Source organism: Notechis scutatus, chromosome 7 (assembly GCF_049901735.1).
Source record: "Notechis scutatus isolate UNSWTSFEM ecotype Mainland chromosome 7, rNotScu1.2, whole genome shotgun sequence".
Classification (NCBI taxonomy): Eukaryota; Metazoa; Chordata; class Lepidosauria; order Squamata; family Elapidae; genus Notechis; species Notechis scutatus.
The window spans coordinates 14,180,486-14,203,314 of record NC_142015.1 but is presented as its reverse complement, the minus strand read 5'-3'; the positions used below and the strand labels follow the sequence as shown (position 1 = coordinate 14,203,314).

Genomic DNA, 22,829 nt, shown 5'->3' with positions numbered 1-22,829 from the left:
TAGAGTAGGCGTGTCAAACTCACGTCATCACATCACCGTCACGTGACATATCGGGACTCCCCCCTTCACTAAAATGTGCATGGGCGTGGCCAGTGCATGACGCATAAGTTTATACATAAGTTTCAGATAGGGTGGGTGTTAATTGATACACACAGCAATAGTATCTCTATTCCATAGGTTCCATCCCCTCAAATTGCTCTGACAACAAACTAAACTGCCTCCTTAAAGAGGTTTTTGTTACTCATTAATATCATTATATTAATATAATCATGAATGCAGCATAATGTACAGATCAATCCCTTAGTTTCATAATCATTGGTATTAAGTTTTCCTGTCAAATAAGAAAGCAAGAAACATGCGTGGGACATTCCAAATTCGTGGCTAACTGTCTTCATCTGACAAGTTTAACACTGAGTTAAATTTACTTCAGTTTTTTTCTCGATCAACTCTTTGATCACTTCAAAGTACTGTATAAGGAGTATAAGACACACTTTTTCCATCCCCAAAAGAGGGTGGAAATGTCAGTGCATCTTATACAGCAAATGTTGCCAAAGCCTGCCCACCCACTGGCCCCCACTCTTTGGCCTCTGCCTCCCAGCAATTTGCCTCCTTGCAAACAGCCTGTTTCAGCTGCAGCTTCAGCTTCAGCACCACCTGATTAGCACAAGCCGCTGACTGTTGGTTGGATCGGCCTCCCAACTATCAGCTGTTTCAGGCTGCAGGAATTGCCACTGCCTATTGCTGCCTCCGTGGGCCCCATTTTTTGGCCTTTGTGTGCCCAATTTTCTGCCCATTCCAATCCCCACTGCCCAGAATGGGCAGAAAATGGGCCGCAGAGGCCGAAAACAGGGCGTGCAGAGGCTGAAAACAGGATGCGGAGGCCGAAAATGGGGCGCACGGAGGTGGCAATAGGCAATGGCAATCCCTGCAGCCTGAAACAGCTGATTGTTGGGAGGCCAATCCAACCAATGATCAGCTGCTTATGCTAATCAGTCTGTGCTGAAAGCTGAAACTGAAACAGGCTGTTTGCTGCAAGGAGGCAAATTGCTGGGAGGCAGATTTTTTCCCCCTTGTTTTCCTCCCCAAAAGCTAGGTGCACCTTATACTTCGGAGCGTCTTTTACTCTGAAAAATACCATAAATAAACTTAACTAAAACACTACCTTTAAAGTTCAATTAAGAATGCAAAAAATAACATAGCTCCTAATCTGTTGCTTGTTCTTGGTAAAAAATTAGGTTAGAGAATCTGATATGGTAACAAAAGAACATGTATTTTACCTGATTGTTCACTACCACATGAACTGTCCCATGTGTTGTATAGGAAGGCAGGTCACTCAAATGGAAAGTCTCGTAAACGATCCCTTGCCCAGCAAAAGCAGCATCTCCATGCAAAAGGATTGACATAACCTTTTTAGACCAGAACAAATTAAAGACATATTAATAACTTTGGAGAATTAGGTGTCAAAGTGGCTGAAAAATGAAGCACCCACAACATTGTCACTGTAAAAACAAAAGGAAAAAGAACGCATGTACAAAACAGCAAAGAAAAGCACAAAGGAAAGGCTATCTCATATGTGCCAGCTTACTTTCTTTCCTTCAGTGTCCCCACAGTAAAATTGTTCTGCCTTTGTTTTTCCCTGAACAACAGGATCAGCAGCCTCCAAATGAGAAGGATTTGCAACCAGTGAAAGAGTGATGGTCCTGTCAGTGACACGGTTAATCCTTCGGTGATACATTCCCAAATGGTACTTTACATCCCCTGAGCCCTGAGAAAAGATAGTATTATTAGGAGGATACATTCTTTTTCAGTGAATTTTTAGAACTTCAAAATGCTACTTTGCAAATTAAAAGAAAATGAACACATATTCAAAATACATTCACAACAGAGTCTGAAATTTGAATCAGAATTAAGATAGTAGTGGGGTTGCTACTTGAATTCCTGATACTGGTGTTCACTTTGTATAATATTGATAGGATTTATCAGACTAAATCTAGCTGGTTTAAGTTGCACAGTAGAAGAATTGTTACTCAGTCTATGAATGGCATAGTGTTTACTGTCAGGAATCACACATTTTCATTATTTTTGCTGTTTCTTGAGGTCATCTGAGATAGTTTCAGGATTCACCCCTTAAATTCAAGCTGATATGAAAGCACTTTAATGCCATGAAACCTCATTCCTGACATGCAAGAGCAATCTTGAAAACAACTGGAAAAATGTTAAGGCACAATGTTGAGGTCATACTCAACTTGTTTTAGTGACAGACACAAATGTTGTCACTGTGTTCAAAACTAAATACAGTGTCCCTTGGTACTCAACTGCTTTGAAACTCATCAAATTTGGTACTCAATGCATTTTGACGTGAACATTTTGTCCTGGTACTCATTATTTGTTTGGTACTCAATGCAGAAGCTAGAATTTGTCGGTGTCAGCTGCCTTGTGACTCATTGTATTATTCCTTATGGGAAAAAATTGTTTGGTACTCATCATTTTTGCTACTTGCTGCACCCCTGGAACCAATTAACGATGGGTACTGAGGTTCCACTGTACAGTTGTTATTAACTAATATGAAGAAAGTTCCTGTCAAATAAAGTGTATAATCCCAGTAAAAGTTAAACTCACTTCATCTGCAGCTTCTAGCTTAGAATCAAACTGGCAGAAAATTTGCTCCAACTCCTTTCTGATAACATTGGCAAGAACATTGAGACGCCCTCTAGAAAATCAAAACCATATTTAGTCAGATACTACATGGAATTCATTGTCTACTGTAGGAGAAATAATCATTTTGATTAATAAATTAAATCAAATGTGACTTAAATAAGGTTTCAATTACTACTCTTTATGGCAACCCTATATCCTATCAACATTTGAAAAAAGTGGGCCTTTGGACTGAAAAAAGAGCAAAATCATAAAAATGAATCACAAGAATACAGTTCAGAATGTTTTGACTGAAAGGCAGGTTGAAATTTGGGGTACACTCTCTTGACAGCTTCACTCTCTTCAGTTTCCTCCAAGGACAACTTTACCTGTGAGGCATTCCCATGATAACATAATCCACTCCTTTTTCACTTGACTTGTCAATTATTGTCTTTAAAGCAGGAATCAGAACCTCACAGCCTTCCAAACCAAACCGTTTCTCAGAAGACCACTTTCTGTGCAGGAACTCCTCAAACCTGGAAAACAGACATGCTGTTTAAAGGTACCTGTCATGTAATCTGTATGAGTGTCCGGGCTCTTCGGCAAACCCATACTAATATGCATCCCTCCTGTCCTTGTGAGGAGGGGATGTGGATATAAATTGTACTGCTCTTATGATCTTTCTTACTGCATCTCAGGAGTGAGCCTGGGAAGTGTTGCTGCCCTTACAGAATGAAATGTGGAATAACTTGGAGACACTGATTAGTGGATTGTCTGCTTTTCTTCCTCCTGCCCCTGCCCCAAGTGTTACCTATCAGGAGAAAAACTAATCACCATTTGCTCTCCTGAATGAATGGTAGCCTGGGTGACTACTTCAACAAATCCTGCTACTCCATAGTCTCTCATGAATAGCCAAAGTCAGAAGCTTTATTGTGTGTTACAAAAATCTTGTAATGTAATTAGACTGTTTGCCTTACTCTGAAATGACCAGATAGGCTTCATGGATCTTATGGGACTTGTGGCTGTACAATTACTCCAAGCTAGGTTCTTGCTTGACCCCTCCTTCCAGCCTAGATGGCAGTTTTCCAACAGTTTCCCATCTTTACTCATTATCCAAGAACAGTTCTATACTGCCAATTGAAAGATTAGCCACTGTTTCAACAGTGATCAAGAGTGATGGGAACTACAGTCTAAACATATATGGAGAAATTTTCCATGAGATACGAGCTTTCATGAATGTCATTACGGACACTTTGTGGGATTATAAATATGGCTAGGGTGGAACGTTTACATCTCAATTTACTGAAGGTGTTATGTCCTCGTGTCTATGAAATATGAAACTAGGAAAGCTTAAAACTGAACCTAATTCTTCTACTACCTGTAACTTCAACCAATGGCAGTTATGCAAGTTAACAAAAAAGAAATACCTGGTTGAACGCACTAGCCTGGCCAGCAGGGTGCGCTTCTCCTCACTGGAGAACTGCATGATACCAGGCGTTTCAAACTTCTGCCTTATCCATTGACATTGCTCAAGATCATTAATAAACATGAATTCTACTCCAATGTGCTGACAGTAAGCCATCTGTTAAAGAAAGGAAAGATGCAAGTTGGAGCAGAAGATTCAGTCATTTCCAAGCACAAATTAAAATCTTACTTTATTTGAGCTATGTCTTAATTTTATTCATAAGTTTTTCTCTTTCTGAAAACCAAGTTAATACTGTGATGATTAAGTCAATATAGTCTAAGCCAGTTAATGAAGGTTCAGATAAACCAGCATTTTAGTTCAAGTGCTGACACATCAAATCCAACAAATTACCTACTAGTTAGTCATTATATTATTCTTGAAAAATGTAAATAGTCAAGATTTGGCAACTGAAGACTGCGCAATTCTATTTAATTATAAGACAAAAAGTTACATTTAATTATAAAATAAAAAGTTAGTTATTTCCAAGATCTTCAATTATCAGTGGACATCAGGGGACCACTAAGTGGAAATTTCAGATATAGCACCCAATTTTTCCTAGGAAAACATAGTTATGGATTTACATATACAACAAGCTGCTGCACAGAAACGTTGATATGCTTTGGAAGGGGTCTGGTTTACATGAGACATTGACAAAAAGGGATGGTTTAAAATTTGCAGGAGCATGGCTGTGGCATTTCTTTAAAAAGAGCTCTGTGTGTTTCTTTTTCTTTAGTCTTCTAGCAAAAAATTGCCTGAAAAGAACTTGGCTGCTTTAAGGGACAGACTTATTAAAGAAGCTGCACTTTAATGAGAATGGCCTGCTCTGTTTTCAAAGTTTTTCCAGAGGAATCTGGAAAAAAGCTGTAGTTGCTTTAAAAACGCATATTTCCATATTTTCCAAAGAACCTCTTTTTAATCATTTTCAAAGCAAGCACAGTTCTGTTGTTCAGTGCACTCTATAATTTGAATACTTGCTAAAATCAAAGGAAGATAAACTTAGGTGCAAAGTGCTTCTTGAAGTCAGAAATTTGAAAATGACTGAATTTACACTCCAGGTAACTGATAAATACTGTGCCAGGGAGGGGTGGAGTAGAGGGACTACAAACAGAGAAACAGAGAATGTTTGGCAAGAAATGGCATTTAAACAACTTTGCTGGAAATTATTTTTAGCCAGAGTCGTGACACCGAGAATATGAGCAGGGGCAGAGAATTATTCCCTTCATCAGAAAGTACTGCTATTAATAAAAGATAGAAATTAGAAGCTGGCTTATCGGGAAGGGGAGAATAACTCCAAAACCCAGAATGGGAAGCTGGGCCACGGAAAAAACACTGCTAATGAGGTAGCTGATGTTTTGTTTTCTACAGAAGGCAATTACAGCAGAGTCCTAAATGATTAAAATGACCTTGAGATACTGGGTTTTGTTTTTGCTTTCCAATTCCATTTCCTTCCTCTTTTCATTTTTTTGAGAGTCAGCAACAGCTTTTTTTCTATTTTTTTTTTTAGCAGAGTCACCCATTATTGTTAAAGGAAATTATGTGACTGCCAGGAAACAAAGGAAGAAAAGTGCTTCCCTTGGAAATGTCCATTTAAAACTTTTATATGTGAGCATTTTTCCACAACGCATCCTTTTTTAGAATGGAGAACTCCCTAGAACAGCTTTGCTCTTTCCTGATTGTTTTTGAGGGTATGGGGAAACCATGTTATAGTTTTTATTTTACAGATTTCTAAAATAGTGGCTGGGCTTGCATAACATGAGGGCTGAAATGGGTCTTAGCTATTGTTCTGACCCAACCCTGTTACCAGCAAGAAAATCTCAAACAAATGCAGCAACTCAAACCTTCACAGCTTTAATCTACAAATAAACTACTTTGTAGATAAAAGATGGCTTGCAGCCAATTAGTCCAACCAGAAAAGCCTTGACAGAATTCTTCAGATAAGCCGGAGTCTCTACACACAATGCTGGGTCCTTAGAGCGTTTTTGCTTTCTACAAAGGCAAAAACCTTTTGAAACCAGGCTTATATTCCCTGGAGGGAGGGGCCATTATGTTGCATCCTACTCCTGAGTTGCCTGTACTGCTCCAGCTGTTCTCTTCTATGAATCATCCTGCGCTCACGCGCACTTGGCACAGGCTCCTTGGGAACCTCCTCATCACTGCTGCCAGCCCCCACAATCCCTGAAGGCAGCAGTCCACTCCCTGATGGTCCCGGCCCCTCATCCGAGTCCTCACTCTCCTCCACCGTCCGCACCTGCTGCTGGCTAACCACAACAGCTATTTGTATTTCACAGTAGTAGGAAAGTTTATCCATTTATAGTTCAGTGTTTAGGAATTCAGGTAATTGGGCTCATTTGGTAAACCATGGTTAATTATGCAGCAGAATGTTGTACAAACATGGCTACCTAATTTGATAATGAATATCTAGTAGCCTCATAATTTATTTCCCTAAAAAGATTCATAAGATTATACCTGACATGATTATACGTGTTTCCATAAGCTAAAATATTCTTTTATTCATATCAAAGCTTGCAGGTCTTCTCTGTGGCAGGTCTGATGATGTCCAACCTACAGAATAATCTTCCTCCTATATTATGTAAGATTGCAAGTACTGGCAATATTCTTTTGATGTTTTCCCCTAGTTACTAAAAAAGTATTCCTTATTATTATTCCCCGATTTAAAAAATGCTAAGCTTTCTTTCTTACCTCCAAACGACGGATGATTTCCCGGAGTGGAAGAGCAGACTCATTTCCTCCAATGAAAGTTGTAGTTGGCAAGTGAAAGACTTTGTCAAGATCCGATTCATCTAGACCATAAAACCCTGCAGAATTTTGCATGGGTAGCAGAAGGCAAAGGAGGATTGGGGAAGGTGTTCGGTTCAAGACAGTCGTTACACAGGAACCAGGTTTTTGGTAGAGATAGGGAGGGACAAGAAAAGCAGCACAAAGTAAGCATGAAGGAGGTTTGTTTGAACAAAACACAAGCAGGAATTAAAATATTGGACAGGTAAAGTAAGAACAAAAGAAGTATAAAAGTCACACAGCATATGAACGTAAGAAATATACTTGCCACGAAAAATTGGTAATTAAACCCAGGGAAGTGATTAACACAAAATTTAGACTTCCACACATACATTTGTAGAACATAAGGGGTACAAGTACAGAAAACACATAGTGCCACCACATTCCACCACATATTCAAAATTAAAATAAACTGAAAGAGGAAATGAAGAGTTAAAGGACCAATTTCCCAGAACCAAAAGTATGAAAAGCCGCAGGATGATACAGGGTTCTGCAGAGGACTCTCCTGAATAGCTCACTACAAGGAACAAGGATTTTATAACAAAATGGTCTCTATGTAAGCAAAACTCTTTCTACAAGCCTCACAAACACTTTGACTTCTGGAAATCTCAAAAGTATTAAAGAGCTATTACCAAACATTCCTTCCCACACTTGCTATATATGATGGTGTAGCTAGACTATAACAGGACTAACATTAGCATATTTTTGCTAGAATAATTAAAAATTGTTCTGCAATTGATGATCAGATAGCTTTGAAAGCTGGAAAGATGACAGAAATGGAAACCTTCAGAAGTGCCAATTCTGTACTGCAATCTAGTAAGAACAGGCAACTACCATAGACAAATTTGAAATTATCCCTCACCTTCACGTCAACTAAATGCTAAACCCAAAACTATAAAGGACAAATCTGACAGAGTAACTAAATTATCACAAAATACAAAAGACACTAGAAAGAAGATCCCCAGTTATATAAAAGGCCAAAATCATATAAAGGCCAAATTCCTGACAGGGGAAAATTAACAACCAGAAGATTGGTAAAGCTACTGGATTGCTGGAAGTTATGTGGGACTCCTGGACAGCAAATCCCATAACTTGATTGTTATATCAAGAGGACTTTTCCCCCTAGATTTCTACCAACCATGCATCAGATCCAGGACACAATGAACCATAATGCTTGAGATAATATTGTGTAGGAGGCAATTCCATTCTTCTCACTTTAACAAGATTACAAACTCTTTGAAACAGATCAACAGGAAAAATAAATTTATATGATACAGGGCTATCACGAACAAAAGACACTCCATTCTTGTTTTAATATTATTTGCCACACAATGTTTATTCAGTTATAAAAATCAGTGGCCATCAATGATGGAGAATGATGGCAAAGAAAATAGGAGACCAATGTAATAGGTATACTGTAGAGAAGCAATGTTTGGCTGGTTAATTCAATATCTTAAATAGAGAATGGCTTGTTTTTTAAATAGATATTTTGGGTCCAAATCTATATTGAGCTACTTAGGACCCCTGAATAAAAGATGAGATAGACATCTACTGTAATAATTGTATTGTAGATACTTGGCCTGAAAAAGCCAAAAGTAATTCTCATTCTTAGGCCAAAATACAATTATTTTTATTGTGAAAGGCATCAAGTATGCACAAACAATAAGAGAATTTTCTCAACATCTTTCAGTGTTAGGCATATAGCCATTACAATAAGACACTAAGATAAACTGCTAAACTGCATTTACATTATAAATCAACATTGGTCTTTTCAATCATTAGATTAAAAAGTACACATTTTCAGCTAGAAGTTTGCAATTAAAGTGCTCAACTATTCTGCAAAAAATGAGTTTACAAAAAGATAGCAATTCATTTTTCTGTTAGCAATGCGGATGCAGTTATGAACACCAACATCCTAAATTTCACTATCCACAAAGACCTTTCTGCACAATAAAAATAAATACCGCGCAACACAACAACACAAAACTTAGCTAATATACTTCAACAAATTTGATATGTGTTCTGATGAACATCCAGTTAACAATTTCATTTAGAATAGAATAGAATAGAATAGAATACTTTATTGGCCAAGTGTGATTGGACACACAAGGAATTTGTCTTGATGTAAATACTCTCAGTGTACATAAAGATAAAATAAAAATAAAATAAAAATAAATTTCAACAGAGACCAATGTGTTAAAGCACAACAAAGCTTTCTGAACTATTCCAAAACAAGCAAACAGAAAGCAAACAGAGAAAATAGCTACCACATGGAATCCAATGAAAGAGAACATAATTGAGGAGCCTGACTGATGAAGCACTTTGATCACACACATCTCTCTGACTGTTAACACTGAAAGCGATTCTGACGGGAAAAGACAAAAGACCAAAAACACTGTTATAAAATCGGGCAAGTTGTAACTTTACCTACACTGTACATGCTCAGAGTCAACTATTCAGAGAGTCCTAAACTCCAGAAGAGTTAAATGCTCATTATTTGCATACCTCCTACTGTTAGCACTCTCAGCCGCTCCTTGAATACAGCAAGATCTGGGGAAGGAGGGAAAGGTCGGGTGCAGAAAGGAGAAGACAGAGAAACTGAGTCAAAGTTAGTTTCTTTTTAAATTCCAAAGAACTGAGAAAGTAGTTGCAAAAAGAGAAAGTTTTTAAAAACAGTATCCGCACATATAGAGTAAAAAAAAATCACCAAAGAAAAGGGGGTTAGATGACTGTATGCCAAGGAGAAAATCTGAAGAATCTTTTAGAACCAGCCATATTGACCGCAAAGAGAATAAAATAAATACAGCAGTTACACCTGACAGATAATGGCAGTTACGTTACCGTACATGTTTTGGACTTCATTGCTTATGCAAATAGAAAAAAATCCTAAACATTAAAGTTGTAAAATGTCCTTAGGACAAGTTTCTGGTCAAAAATCACAAGTGAACATGCATAACAGAATCTTGTACCCATTCTACATGAGACTGTTGTGATTTAAGATTTTTAAATCACTGCACTGGCAAAGAATAAGACAGCATAGGATTCACACACTTTATGCTACTATATCCTGTCCTATAGAATTGAACTGAAAAGTAACAAAGATTAGGAAAAATTACAGTTTTCCTTATACACCTGAACCTTAAGAACAATTCTAGTTTTCCTATTCTTATCTATAATTTATTTATATAAGTGAGAAACACAGTTCAACTGAAAACAAGTTTATATCTTTGATTATAAATACATAGAATTATTACTCTTCTCTGTACAAGAGAGAATGCAATTCTGTCAGACAAGAACTTCAGCAATGTAGCCCGCAAATATAATAAATTACTTTCTACTTGGATATTTTCATAATAACACAGAGGTAAAACTGTAGAATTCTTTTTTCCTCAAGATGTTTTGAATTCTGCAAATCAGCATGTAAAAAGTGCTGGACACAGGAATAGATGAAAAGATTCAACAGCTACTAGGGTTGTAACCTTCAATATCCGATATAGTGTATATAAGTTATTAGGATGGGCTTTTTATTTTTCTCTTGATGTCTAACTGGTCTTGAGATTAGGGCAAAGATCATATTACATTTTTTAGAAAAGGATATGGTGATTCACAGAATTTGCTTTTTGTTCAATACATCTCTCATCCTGTCACTATGCTGGAGATAATGACACTTCTGTTCCAAATGATTCAGCTAATTATGTGGTTTTTGAATAAATGTATATGGAATCCTAGATATTCTGGATAACTGCAGTAGTATGCGTTTTGCATTGCCTAACAGAACAAGCAAAAAGGCTTGAGGTCCTGAAACCCCTTTTAAATTAAAAATTATTGAGATTTTAAAAGATGGGGCAATTAAGGAGTTTTCTAAGAATAACTCTCCAAAGCATATACCATGGGAATAGAATAATCTTTATAGAATGGTGAAAGGAGCTTAAATTATGATTCATCAAAATGATATGTCACATTTGGAATCTTAGTTTTTGTGAAACTTTGATCCCAAAGTCTTAAATCCCACATTTAGAAGCAGAGAATTTTAGAGCTCTCTGGATCTTCCTGCTTACTTGGCTATGAGATGTCTTTCTCACATTCTCCCAAGTATCACTTCAACTCTCAATCCATTACATATGGTAAGAGAAGGGACAATTACATCGACCTTGTTTTAAGAGATTCTGATTTCTTCTGAAGTTACAGAACATTTTATTCTCAATTTGGCATTCTTCAGATATGTTGGAATTTGATTCCTAGAATCCCGCACAATCATTGCGCTGCCTGGGGAATTCTGGGAGTAGAAATCCATATATTTGGAGGGTGTTCTGACTAGACAATGCTCTTTCGGATTAAAATGAAAATAAAGTGTGGAAAAGGGTCAAAGGTGAAACACTTAATATGAATTTGATTTTGTCTATTGTTTTTAGATAATACAAATTTAGCTTCATTCTAAAAATGTTGACAGAGATACTAGTTACAAAGAAGTTGCACATCTCTTCAATAAACAATATTAGCTGTTTGAGAGTTACAGAAACAAGAGTAATCCTCTTCGGAACCTTCCTGAAATGCAGTATATATCTATCAACTACCTACCTACCTACCAATTATGAATGGCATCCACCATTCATGCAGTTTTCCTGTTCTGAACATGCGCAGATGGATTCAAGCAAATAATTTACCTTAATTCATAAATATGTGGCAGTGGAATGTTGTAAAGGACAGAGAGAATGGCCTTGAAGGACAGGATGAAGAATTACTTAAGGCAACAATTAAGTGAAAGGGGCCTGAGCCTGGTCAAGAAAACAACTAAGAGAAGCCCTTCCCTAGGTCACATGGGGATAAAGAGAGAGAGGCGGAACTATATTCAGGTTTACAAGATTCTGTTATTATAGGTGTTACAACAAAAGCAGTACTGGTGTTGCTTTCTTTGTTTGGTCTGCCTTGTAGGCTGACAATAACTACTATGCATGCTAGTTATTTATATTTTATACAATGTATTTATATAGTACACTGGTAAAATAAACAAAATACAATATTTGCATTTCTTAAATCATCTCGTATATTGTTTAATTTTTATTCAGAAAAATATTATCATAATTTCTACATTCTAATAAAATATTCATGTGACAATTTCAATCATTCAATAGATTTGACAGAAGACAAAGATAATGCACAGATGAAACCACCTGAAATGTCCATTACACACACATGCACACACAATTCAGAAGCCACCATCATTCCAGTGCACTCCATTAACCTAAAATAGTTATGCCTGCCTAAGGTGAATCTTTAATCTTTGTGAAATGTGGAAGGAATTCTACAGTATATCTCCCCCACCCACCCACCCTCAATATTGGGGCTCTGTTAAGGCCTAGTACAACCTTCTGAGTTTTGGAGTCCTGCTTAATATACAGGGGAAAATAACTTCAGAGTGGAGATTTAGTAAAGCGAACTGTGCTCAGTGTGTTCTTAGATATTCACCAAAGTTATATTGCTGTTTTATTTAATTGTATTAATTTAAAATATTTGTATAGTTGCTCATCTTTCTACCACCTCTGGTTTTCTCAGATTCTTTCCATTTCACTGATACACACATACATCATCTAATCAGTACACACTGTCAATTCTGAATGAGTCACATCATTTATTTTCCATGCACAAATACTCTAATCAAAGTTTAGTCTTGAAAAGGGTTAGTTGTCATTATTGTTACTGTATTCTAAGTTAGAAGCATGCTACTTAGAAGCATTTGCAGAGCCAGATTGATTAACCTGTGGAAAGCACCAGCGATCAGTAGAGCTCAGCCACCACAACTTGCCCTATACTGAAGGAAAAAATAGTGGCCAAAATTAACAGTGAGCTCTACCGGAAAACCAAATTCCAAGTATTGCTCAACAAGTGCACCCTCATCTGAAAATCATGCATGCACCTCTCCAACGAAGGCTCTGTTTCATTTCAGTCTTTTGATTAGATGTGGGAATGCATTCCAAAGCTTCCTTATCATGATCACTGATGGAGTCATTAGTCAAAGTTGAAACTGTGTCTATGTGTTTTCTTAGCTGTGCAGCTTGCCCTAAATCATGCATTGACCTGAAGTGAGTGAGGAAGACATCAGAAAAATTTGTCTCTTTCCCCACTCCTTCCTATAATACCCAACAGTACTGAGCTCCAAGAAGTCACCAGAGCTCTAAACAAGAGCTCTGCTGACCTTTAGAATATTTTCAGTTTAAGGGATGCTTATGTGTCCATCACTCTAATGTACTCATTTTCTTGGAGTGGCAGAGTGTTCACAGTTGCTAGTCACACCTTATAGCTGGACTCCAAATCACAAGGACTGTAAGGACAAGACTGCAAGCTGTCTCGAACCGGGGATGCGATTATTTGAGGCTACAGTGACAAGTGACTAGGGACAGATCAACGCTGCCACCATTCCTTTTTTTTTTAAAGTGATCATTAGAAAGGAAACTTAAGATCTTTCCCTTCAAATTTAGTGAAGCAATCTATCTAGAAGCTGTGAAAGTGAGAGAGGAGCCCAAGCAATGCGGCACTAGCTGCTTTTTGGAGCCCTCACCCAGTTTGTCTGCGGAACTGATAATATCAGCTGGAACGGAAGAGTCCAGATCAGCATCCAAGATGCCCAATGGGTCGAGCTGGGCTACATGATGCCCTCGAATCTATGAAATGGGCCAGAAATGAAAAGGATAGTGGAAACCAAAAGGGAAATGGAGGGGAAGAGGGATGGAAAGGAAAGGGGTATAAAAGTTAAATGTTGTATTCAATTTAACTTGCAGAATAATTCTCACCAATGTTTGGCGAATCAGTTACTGTCGAATCATCAAAATTTACACAACTAATGCCGAGAGGATCAAGCTTGGCAATGTGGTGACCCCTGACCTAGAAACAATAACAAAATTAGTCATGAAATTTGGTAACAATCATTCTTCCCATTGCAGGAATATTGAATTTATCCAAATCCACACTGTTGTATTTCAACAGTTATGAATTTATGAAAAATTAGCTGACGTTTATATACAAAAGTATTTTCCTTGAAGTATGAAAGTTTGATGTATTTAGTTTGATTTACATTCTTGTGACCTAGTACTTTAAAATTTCCATTTGTTTAATTAAATCGGAAAAAAACAAAAAACAAAAAACAAAAATAACATATAAAAGGATACATAACTATGCACATACCTATACAATTTTACACAAAAGTTTCATGAAATAATAACTGTATTTTATTAGAATAATTGACATAGAGTTTATTGCTACATGCAACACATTTGTAAGTTGCAGATAGCATCATGTTTTCAGACCACTGAGTAATTGGGGACATAAAATTATCTTTCCAGTGTTGAAGCCCAATTCTCTTAGCAATAGGAAAGACTTGGAAAATCAATTTTCTTTGTCCAGTGGCTAATTTGTATATATAGATACATAGGCCAAACAGATGTGTACATCTGAATACAGACATACACATACACAAAGAGAAAGAGAGATAGATTTCTTCATAGAATATAACTATTTTAAGAAACACAAGAGAAAATGTGTTTGAGAAACATTCTCATTGTATTGCCTGCAATACAATAATTTCCATTTTAATACAAATGCAATTAAGTCCAATAAATCCAAAATATTCTTTATTGAATAAGCCTTAGTCTAAGATCTGTTGAAATAAGATGTTAAGAGAGTATTGCAAAATGGAGATCTTTGCTCCTTATTTCATTCAATCTTCTAATTGAGTATCACATCGATTTGTCCGCAACAAGTATTTAAATGTTAATTATAGGGTCTTTCACCATCATATCTGGTGAAATGCTGTCAATCCTAATAAATATACCACAATGTTATCAATATTAGGCTGAAAAAAGAAATATTTTTTTAAACATAGGAAATAGACTAATAAAAGCTCCTCACAATAATTTACTTTTATGGGTCATTATAACAATACTCATTTGGAAAACAGAAACAAAAACACAATTTCTATAGCCAATGTTTACAAGTTTATTCTGAGAAAGACATACAGAGCATGTAATTTACATTAGCCCAATTTAATTCTAATTCTCCTGTTTACTGGGTTGTATTGATTCTAATGCTTGGAAAACAACATAGATGAAGCCACAGGTGACTGGATGTTTATACTGTCTGTTTCTGATGGAAATTTGAAGAATATGTATTGATAAAATCTTGGGTGATGTATTGTAATTTCTTCATTTGTGTACACACTTCTCAGTCTAGTAAGGCTAAAACATATCTTATTAAGACATAATGATTTCTCTGGAACTGATTCTGTTAAGGCATCCCCCCCCAATTTCCCTATATTTATGTACAATATTTTGACTAGAAATCTTCTGTATAGGCTAAACTTCAAGAAAATCCTGTCACCTCTCTCTTTGTAATAACAAAAGGTGTCATGTAACAGTTCTCATAAAAAAAACAACTTGGGTTATGAGATTTGAATGGCAAGACCAGTATGCAGATTCAAAAATCAAAGTTATGTCTAGAAATATGACTAAGTGTGGTATGTATGTACCTATCTTACCCTATCTACAATGAACAATTTTAACTACAGTAAAATTATTATTTTTCTTCTAAGAATGATGTTCTTATTATTCATATATTTTTATAGAATTTCATTAAAGGTGTTTCTTTTAAGCTGTGCTATCTCAAAGCAAAACTTAATTTTGTTAAGGAAAAATTGTTTCTAAAAATGCTTATAGAACTGGGATCCATATACTTAATTCAGTAATTAAGCTCAGCCTACAACGACGCAGACTGAAGCACCTCCCACTCTCTGGATGATCCGAGCAGCTCTAAGGAGAATATCACCACTCTATTAAGTTTTTTTTTGCTCCTGCCCATCATAACAAGACATTAGATTAATTACATATATTAAATACTGTATGAAGGTACTGCATAAAACTGCATATTGAAAAAGCTGCTTTTTCTGACTTATTTTTTCTGAAGCATTGTAAATGATAAGTCTAAAAAGTTGAGGTTGGTTCTTCTACTCAATGAATCTTTTAATGAAGAGAATTACTATATAAAATAAAACACATGTGTGAAGAAAGCAATTTACCACAGCAGCTATTTGATTTTAAAATGTGAACAATATAACAACAGAAATCATATTCTTAAGCAGGCAATTTTCTGAAATATGAAGCTATGTTAAAAATTTTCAGATAGTGCTTTATGATCCATCTCAAGAATATAGATTGGGAAAAATGAAGTAACAAAAGCCACTGTTTTAATCAAGGGAGAAAAAAGGCTTTGAATACAATAATATACAATTTATATAACTTTTCAAATCTTGGAATCCTGTTCAATTTTTAAAAATATTGTAGGAATCTTCTAGAAGCTTAGGAATTTTATTTGAATAACCATACTAAAAATATCTGTAATGAAGTAAGAAATGTATTTTTTGTCAATAAGACTAAGAATTAGTCTAATGATCATATTTGACTCAGACTTCCATCCTTCCAAGAACCCAGATTGTTGGGGGCAATATGCTGATTCTGTAAACCACTTAGAGCTGTAAAGAACTGTGAAGCAATATAGAAGTCTAAGTGCTACTGCTAATGCTACTTTTTAAAAAGCCACTAGAATATGAACTAACAATAGATCCTGCTATACTGCATTTCTATAAGGACGCAAAAGCCCTCATTATTCTCTATTTTACAAAATAGTTAAGCAATTCAGATTATTCTATGTACAGATGCTGTTATCAGGTCAGTGTGATTCAATTTCTATGAGTGTGCAAATTTTGCTCTGTTTGTAAAACAAGACATACAACCAAGCATCAGTTATCTTGCTATAAACTCTAATGTTTTGGTTTGTTTCATCTGTTACTCCTCTGATTCAGTGATTGGAATAAAAAGTAAAGCAAGTTGACCGAAAATGCTCCATTCTATTTAAGCACCAAGTCTTACAGCTGAAAACAATAATTACTTACCATATACAAATTAAAAATATAAACCATTAAAAAAACCACACACCCTTACCTGATATGCCCTGATAAGTGACTGGACTGCAAGATGATCTTCCACCAGCTTATCTACATTTGGCTGTGCTTGAACCAGAGATTGTGCATGGGCCAGGGTTGATAGGCTGGTATTTAACGGAGGGGGGCTTTGGTAAGCAGTACCTGGAGCAGCTCCAGCATTGGCATTGCGAAAGAATATGTCCCATGACTAAAGCAAATAAAAATAAAAGTCCATTTTATAGGGAATTACTTCTCCAAACAACTTAAATCTATTTCAACAAAGTCAAATTTCTATAACTTCTATAGAGTACATACATTACTAGACACATTATTAGAAATACCCAAAATGTAGTTAGGATACTAATTCATTAATTCATTTCATATGATAAGATTTGTAGAATATATCAACGATAGTCCTTGACTTACAACTATTCCTTTAGTGATTGGTTGACATTACAACAGTATTGAAAAAAATGACTTATAACTGATCCTCCCACTCACAACTACTGCAACATCCCCAGTCATGTGAGCAAAATTTGGGCCCTTGGCAATTGGCGTGTTGGTTACAGTATCCTGCTGTCATATGATTGCCATCTGTGGCCATCCCACCCAGATTCCAACAAGTCAATGGGGGAATCCAGATTCACTTAACTACTGCAATTATTCCATTAACAATCATGAAAAAAGGTCATAAAATCAGGTCCAAGTTTCTTAACAACCGCCTTGCCACAGAAATTCTGGTCCTAATAGTGGTTGTTAAGTCCAGGACCACCTGTAGAAGAAAAAAAAAGATACCTGGAAAATAAAAATAAACAGATTGAAATAGACAAAGATCAAAATCAGAAGAGTTACAGCACATTCTCTGTTTAGTCCAATTTGAAGGGCAGGAGTTTACCACAATTCACCAAAACAGTTCAACGCACCTCTAGCATTGTTGCACTGATCAAAATGTAAAATAACAATTGGTCCTTTCAGTAAAAGTTAAATGAAAAAGCAATGCTTAGCATTATGTTCTTGGAAATCAACAAATAACCAAACACAAAGCAGTTACCAAACGTTGCTAATTATGTACATATAAGAAATATATTTTTCATTCTATGATATATGACTTTGCCCTGATTAGTGATGGTTAAGAAACAATGGTAACAACTTATAGACAGATTATTTTAATAATCTCACTTCTTTATATTAAGAAATATAGTTTATTCATAGATTCTCAAATGGAATTTAGGTAATCAAAAAGTTTATTTTGCTTCTCAAATTTAAATATTGCCAAGTTCTATTAAACTTTTACCTTTGGCTATTACAAGGACATATCCATGTAAAATAGGAAATAAATAAATACAGGAATCTGATAATCATACACACTATTGTCCCAAAAGTGCTTTTTTCAAGAGGCAAGTGGACTTTCTGGTTTTTCTTTGAAAACATTTCGCTTCTCATCCAAGAAGCTTCTTCAGCACCTTTGAAAAAAACACCTTCATGACAACCATGACCTGGATGATTGAGAAACTCCATAGACATATACACTATTGTTAAAAAAGGTTCCTTGGATGTCAAGAGAAAAAAGCATCTCATGAACTCCTGCTAATTTCATAGTGCAGTAGTATCAGTCCCCACCATCTCCTACTGACGCTATTTTCAGCTTCATTTTTAATGTAAACTGTGTATCACCCAACAAGACAAAATCAGAACATGGATCTTGAGGAAAAAACAGACTCCGGCTATGACTGTGCAAAATAATGCTTCAGATTTGATTCACAAATACAAAGGTGGCAACAATCTGCAATTTTTAAAGGAATGCTTCCCAAACCTTTCCTTCATTACCAAAAACATTTTCAGGATTCAGCAAAGTTTCATTTTATGGCCTTTATGAAGGTAAGAGTGGAAAGCTCTATTTCATGCATGTAGATGCTTCAAAATGCATCAGGATAAGTACATAGGATCTCCTTAGCTACCACACCACAGGATATAAATTGTGAACTGTTAACAAAAAGAACTCTGAATAGTCCTTTTTTTCAAATAACATTTTGTGCTGACTGTTTGCCCTAGTTTGGATCATCTACTCTGCTAAACCACTGTCAGTTTGTCTGTTTTTACCCCCCCCAAAACCCACCTCTATCCAATTTTGTGTAATTTACCAAGGTTTGGGAAGCACTGGTTAAAGCAACTACAATTTTTATTGGAATCAAACTTCTCTTCCAAATGATTTCCAAAGGGCTGCATAGCTTTGGACGCAGTTGATGTATTTCTTGACGATTTGTTTGGTATAGTGGTTAAGGTTCCAGGCTCACTTGAGACTTTCAAAAAGAGATTGGACTGCCATTTGTCAGAAATGGTGTAGGGTCTCCCGCTTGTGCGGGCGGGTTGGACTAGATGACCTACAAGGTCCCTTCCAACTCTGATTGTCTGTATCTGTTATATAGAAACCAGGAGACTGTGAGTTCTAGTCCTGCCTTAGGCAAGAAAGTTAATAGGTGATTTTGGACCAGTCAAGCTCTCAGCCCAATTTACCTCCCAGCATTATTGTTGTGGGAAAAATAGGAAAAAGGAGTAATATTAGATATGTTTGCCAATTTTATTAAAATTATAAAGCGAGATTAAAAAAAAACTAATAAATAATTGGTCCATGCTTTGTCACGACATAAAATAATTCTCTTTTCAAAACCCCAGACAAAACAGGTCTCAGTACTTTTTTTTTATAAGGTTGTATCTTATTGCTTTGCCAGATTCAAAGCATTCAAGGGTTAAATGAACTCACAAGTCCTGATGTAAAACTTTGACCTCTATTGCAATAAATTACTCAATTGGCCATCATAAAATGTGACAACATATGATAAGAAACATTGGTTAGGACAAAAAATACTATTTCTTCATAGCCTCTCCAATATGGTCTCTATTTCATCACTACTTTATTAACAATTTAATTTAAAAGAAAAGCTTTAGGAAACAGATAAAATGAAGCAATATGAAAGCTTATAATTATTCTTACAATACTAAGACTAGTGGGTATAAACAGGGGAAAGGAGAGAAGCGCACAAAATGCTTAATTATATTTTTTTAATATATTATTAATATTCAGCTACTATAAACCATGTTTACATTGCAACATGTAAATGCTTCAACTGTTGGTACCTAAAATGATGCAAGATATGACATGATGAAATCCATAATGTTCAGCATCACAGATTAAAGAAAACCAAAATCTTTTTTGAGCCTTGAATACCTGATGTTGCTATTAAGTATTCAAAATATGAGGGAAAATTAACATGAAATATTTAGGAGGAAAAAATGTATAAGTTGCAAGCACAGATACAGTTTTTTTTCTATAAAGGAACATACTAAATTCTTTATTTCTCTTCAATAGCTCAAACAGTTCTAAATTGTTAAATGAGGTGATTGTAGGAATACTGTTGATTCTAAATGCCACACTTGTGCATATTAATAGAGTAGAGGAAATGAAAACAACACAAAACCTACAATATAATGTATAATTCATAGTTCAGACAATGATTACCTGATCACTATTCCAAAGTACATCTCAAGCCATTCAAACTATACTAGATTTTTACTGTTAATCTTGTGACTGCTTTAGTCGAACACAAAAATATATATATTTTGCATTTGTTCAACAGCACCATCCCACTTGCCTCTCATTCTGTGGAGGATAGCAGCATAGTGCAACTATTAATAGAAACCGAACAGAGAATAATAAACTGTTTCTATAGACATTTCCTGGCCATTTGAAACAAATTAAACCTACAAAAAACCCACAATTGCAGCTGAATTATAAAACTCTTTAGGACTACTAAGTCATTTCCCTGGTCAGGCTAGTTTTTGCATCCTCCTATAATATTCAATGATGATAACTCTAGAAATCTGTGGAACACCAATTATAAAGCAATTTCAGGAATTAGCATTGGGTCACATTTTGCTGTTGACAAGCTTAGCAAAGGAGTGATTAGTTAAACCAGTGGTCAAGTGATATGATTCCTCCCCATGTAGATGTTACATTATTTTTTTTTACTTTAGGTAAGGGTGCAATTACATAGTTCAATTCAAAGATTGAGAGGATAGTAGGAAAGTTCCCTTTCAATGATAAAGTAGGTCTTATTTCCTCAACACCATCCTCCCCTTGATCTCTGCAAACAACTGTTCTGAGATTAGAATATCTGGCCTCTCCCTCAAAAACAGACATGCGGTGGGCTAGGGCAAGGCTAAAAAAACTATTACGTGGATCTTCAGCAAATTTTTTGCTAAGAATCCAAATATTCACATTTAAACAATCAGAGCAACTCTCTAACAGCTTCCCTCTGTCCTTAAGGGGTGGGGAAACAGCATTAGTAAACCTGCTGTTTTATAGCAAACAGTACTCTTAAGATTTGTTGAAATTCTTCAGCCATTCTAGTTTTCGTTTTACCCATTTTTAAGGATAGGAAACAAAGCATTTGCAAATGTTACAAAGAAAACATGGGTTTTGAGTTAGGTGACACAGAATGGGGGATAGCCTGTATTAAATCCCTTAGATGGTAATGAAAATTGGCCAAACTATCTTGAGAGTAGGGAGAACTTCTGTAAGTGAAAACACAGAGCAGAACATAGACTGGCATTTCATTTGAGTTGGAGAGCTTGTTAAAGATTTTGAAGAGCAGTATCACATGGCCTGAATGATGTAAGCAGAATCTTATGTAAAAGAAGAGAGCAGGGGAAGCTACATGTAACTATCTGCCTACCCAAGTCTGAAATATTACAACCACTGCCCTTTGATTCTATCAATTGCAGCAGCTGATTGGGATTCTGCAATGGGTTCAAGGTCTTTCCTAGGAATAAATTTCCATCTCCTTACCTAGAGATCATTAAGTTGAGTAGGGAAGAATAGAAGGAAGGAAGGTGATTTTAATGAATGTATGCAGGATCTGTTGCCTAAACAAAAGGTGAACAATTTGTAAAGTTCAGAACAAGGTAACATTTGGAAGCAGTTTAGGCAGACAGGCCCTTAATTTGCTGAACTACAAGGATGAGGTGGAATAGAATAATCAGACTTGCAAGATTTTTTTATTATGGCCAATCGCAATAAAAATAGCTTTAGTCTGCCTGTGGTATTGAATAGTGGTCTGGTCTACCTAGTGGGGCTGACAGAAAGAGACAATATTTTTCACTAATAATTTTAGAGACTGTAATAGGGAAATGTAAAGATGGAAAAGATCTAAAAAAAAATAAAAGAAAAATCCAGATAGGAAGGATAATTACAGGAATGTATAGATATAAAATGGATACTATACTGAACAAAATGATTATCCAAATATAATACTGAACAAGGAATACATTATATACAGCATAGAAAGTAAGTAGATGGAAATGTTTTCAAAAGAGTAACAGGAGGATGGGAAGGGGTAAAATATAAAAGAATATTTTATTGTAAAAGAGATATTGGAGGAAAGATTCAATGGAAATTATGGAGTAAATTCAATTACTGGAAAAAAGTGAGAGGGAACATTTAGAAAGGAGTTACAGAATAATTTTTTTTAAAGTATCCCAGCATTCCTCACTATTGGTCATGCTGCTTGAGGCATACTGAATCAATCATACTCAGTCATGTCTTATTGCAATAAGTTTCCCAATTCTGATTTAAAGCATCCACATATGGGGGGAAGGGAAGTTGGTCTGTTCTTTGATGAGAACCATAGTTAGTTGAGTGGATAGCATTGCACAGTGGCACTTTTTATCCTGGTTTGATTTTAAGTAATCTAGAAACTATAATTTAGATAGCATAGAAATGTGTATATCAGAGTTTATTTACAAACCACCCCATTTTAAAAGAATTTTTCACTGTACAGAAAATAAGAGTCCAAAAGAGAATATTTGGACCTGCACTTTTATATTTAAATATGAAACTCCAAAAAATAGAGAAACCAAGTTGTACTTTTAGAATATTTCCCTACCAAATAGAGATCTTAATTTCTACAG

General features: G+C 35.7%; 1 protein-coding gene across 5 annotated transcripts in view; it reads right to left on the bottom strand.

Annotated features, from left to right (window-relative positions):
• OGDH (oxoglutarate dehydrogenase) overlaps positions 1-22,829 on the bottom strand; it is a 53,537-nt gene that overhangs the window by 20,076 nt on the left and 10,632 nt on the right. For 2 of the 5 annotated variants that reach the window (XM_087969673.1, XM_087969674.1), the window contains exons 3-10: positions 16,882-17,070; positions 13,452-13,554; positions 6,800-6,915; positions 4,062-4,216; positions 3,024-3,170; positions 2,620-2,710; positions 1,586-1,765; positions 1,278-1,406 (exon numbers count right to left, since the gene is read on the bottom strand). In XM_087969673.1, the coding sequence (XP_087825799.1) occupies positions 1,278-1,406; positions 1,586-1,765; positions 2,620-2,710; positions 3,024-3,170; positions 4,062-4,216; positions 6,800-6,915; positions 13,452-13,554; positions 16,882-17,070 (1,110 nt within the window). Of the gene's footprint in view, positions 1-1,277; positions 1,407-1,585; positions 1,766-2,619; positions 2,711-3,023; positions 3,171-4,061; positions 4,217-6,799; positions 6,916-9,400; positions 9,446-13,451; positions 13,555-13,683; positions 13,775-16,881; positions 17,071-22,829 lie in introns of all 5 variants that reach the window. The other 3 variants (XM_087969671.1, XM_087969670.1, XM_087969675.1) reach the window with 3 other exon arrangements.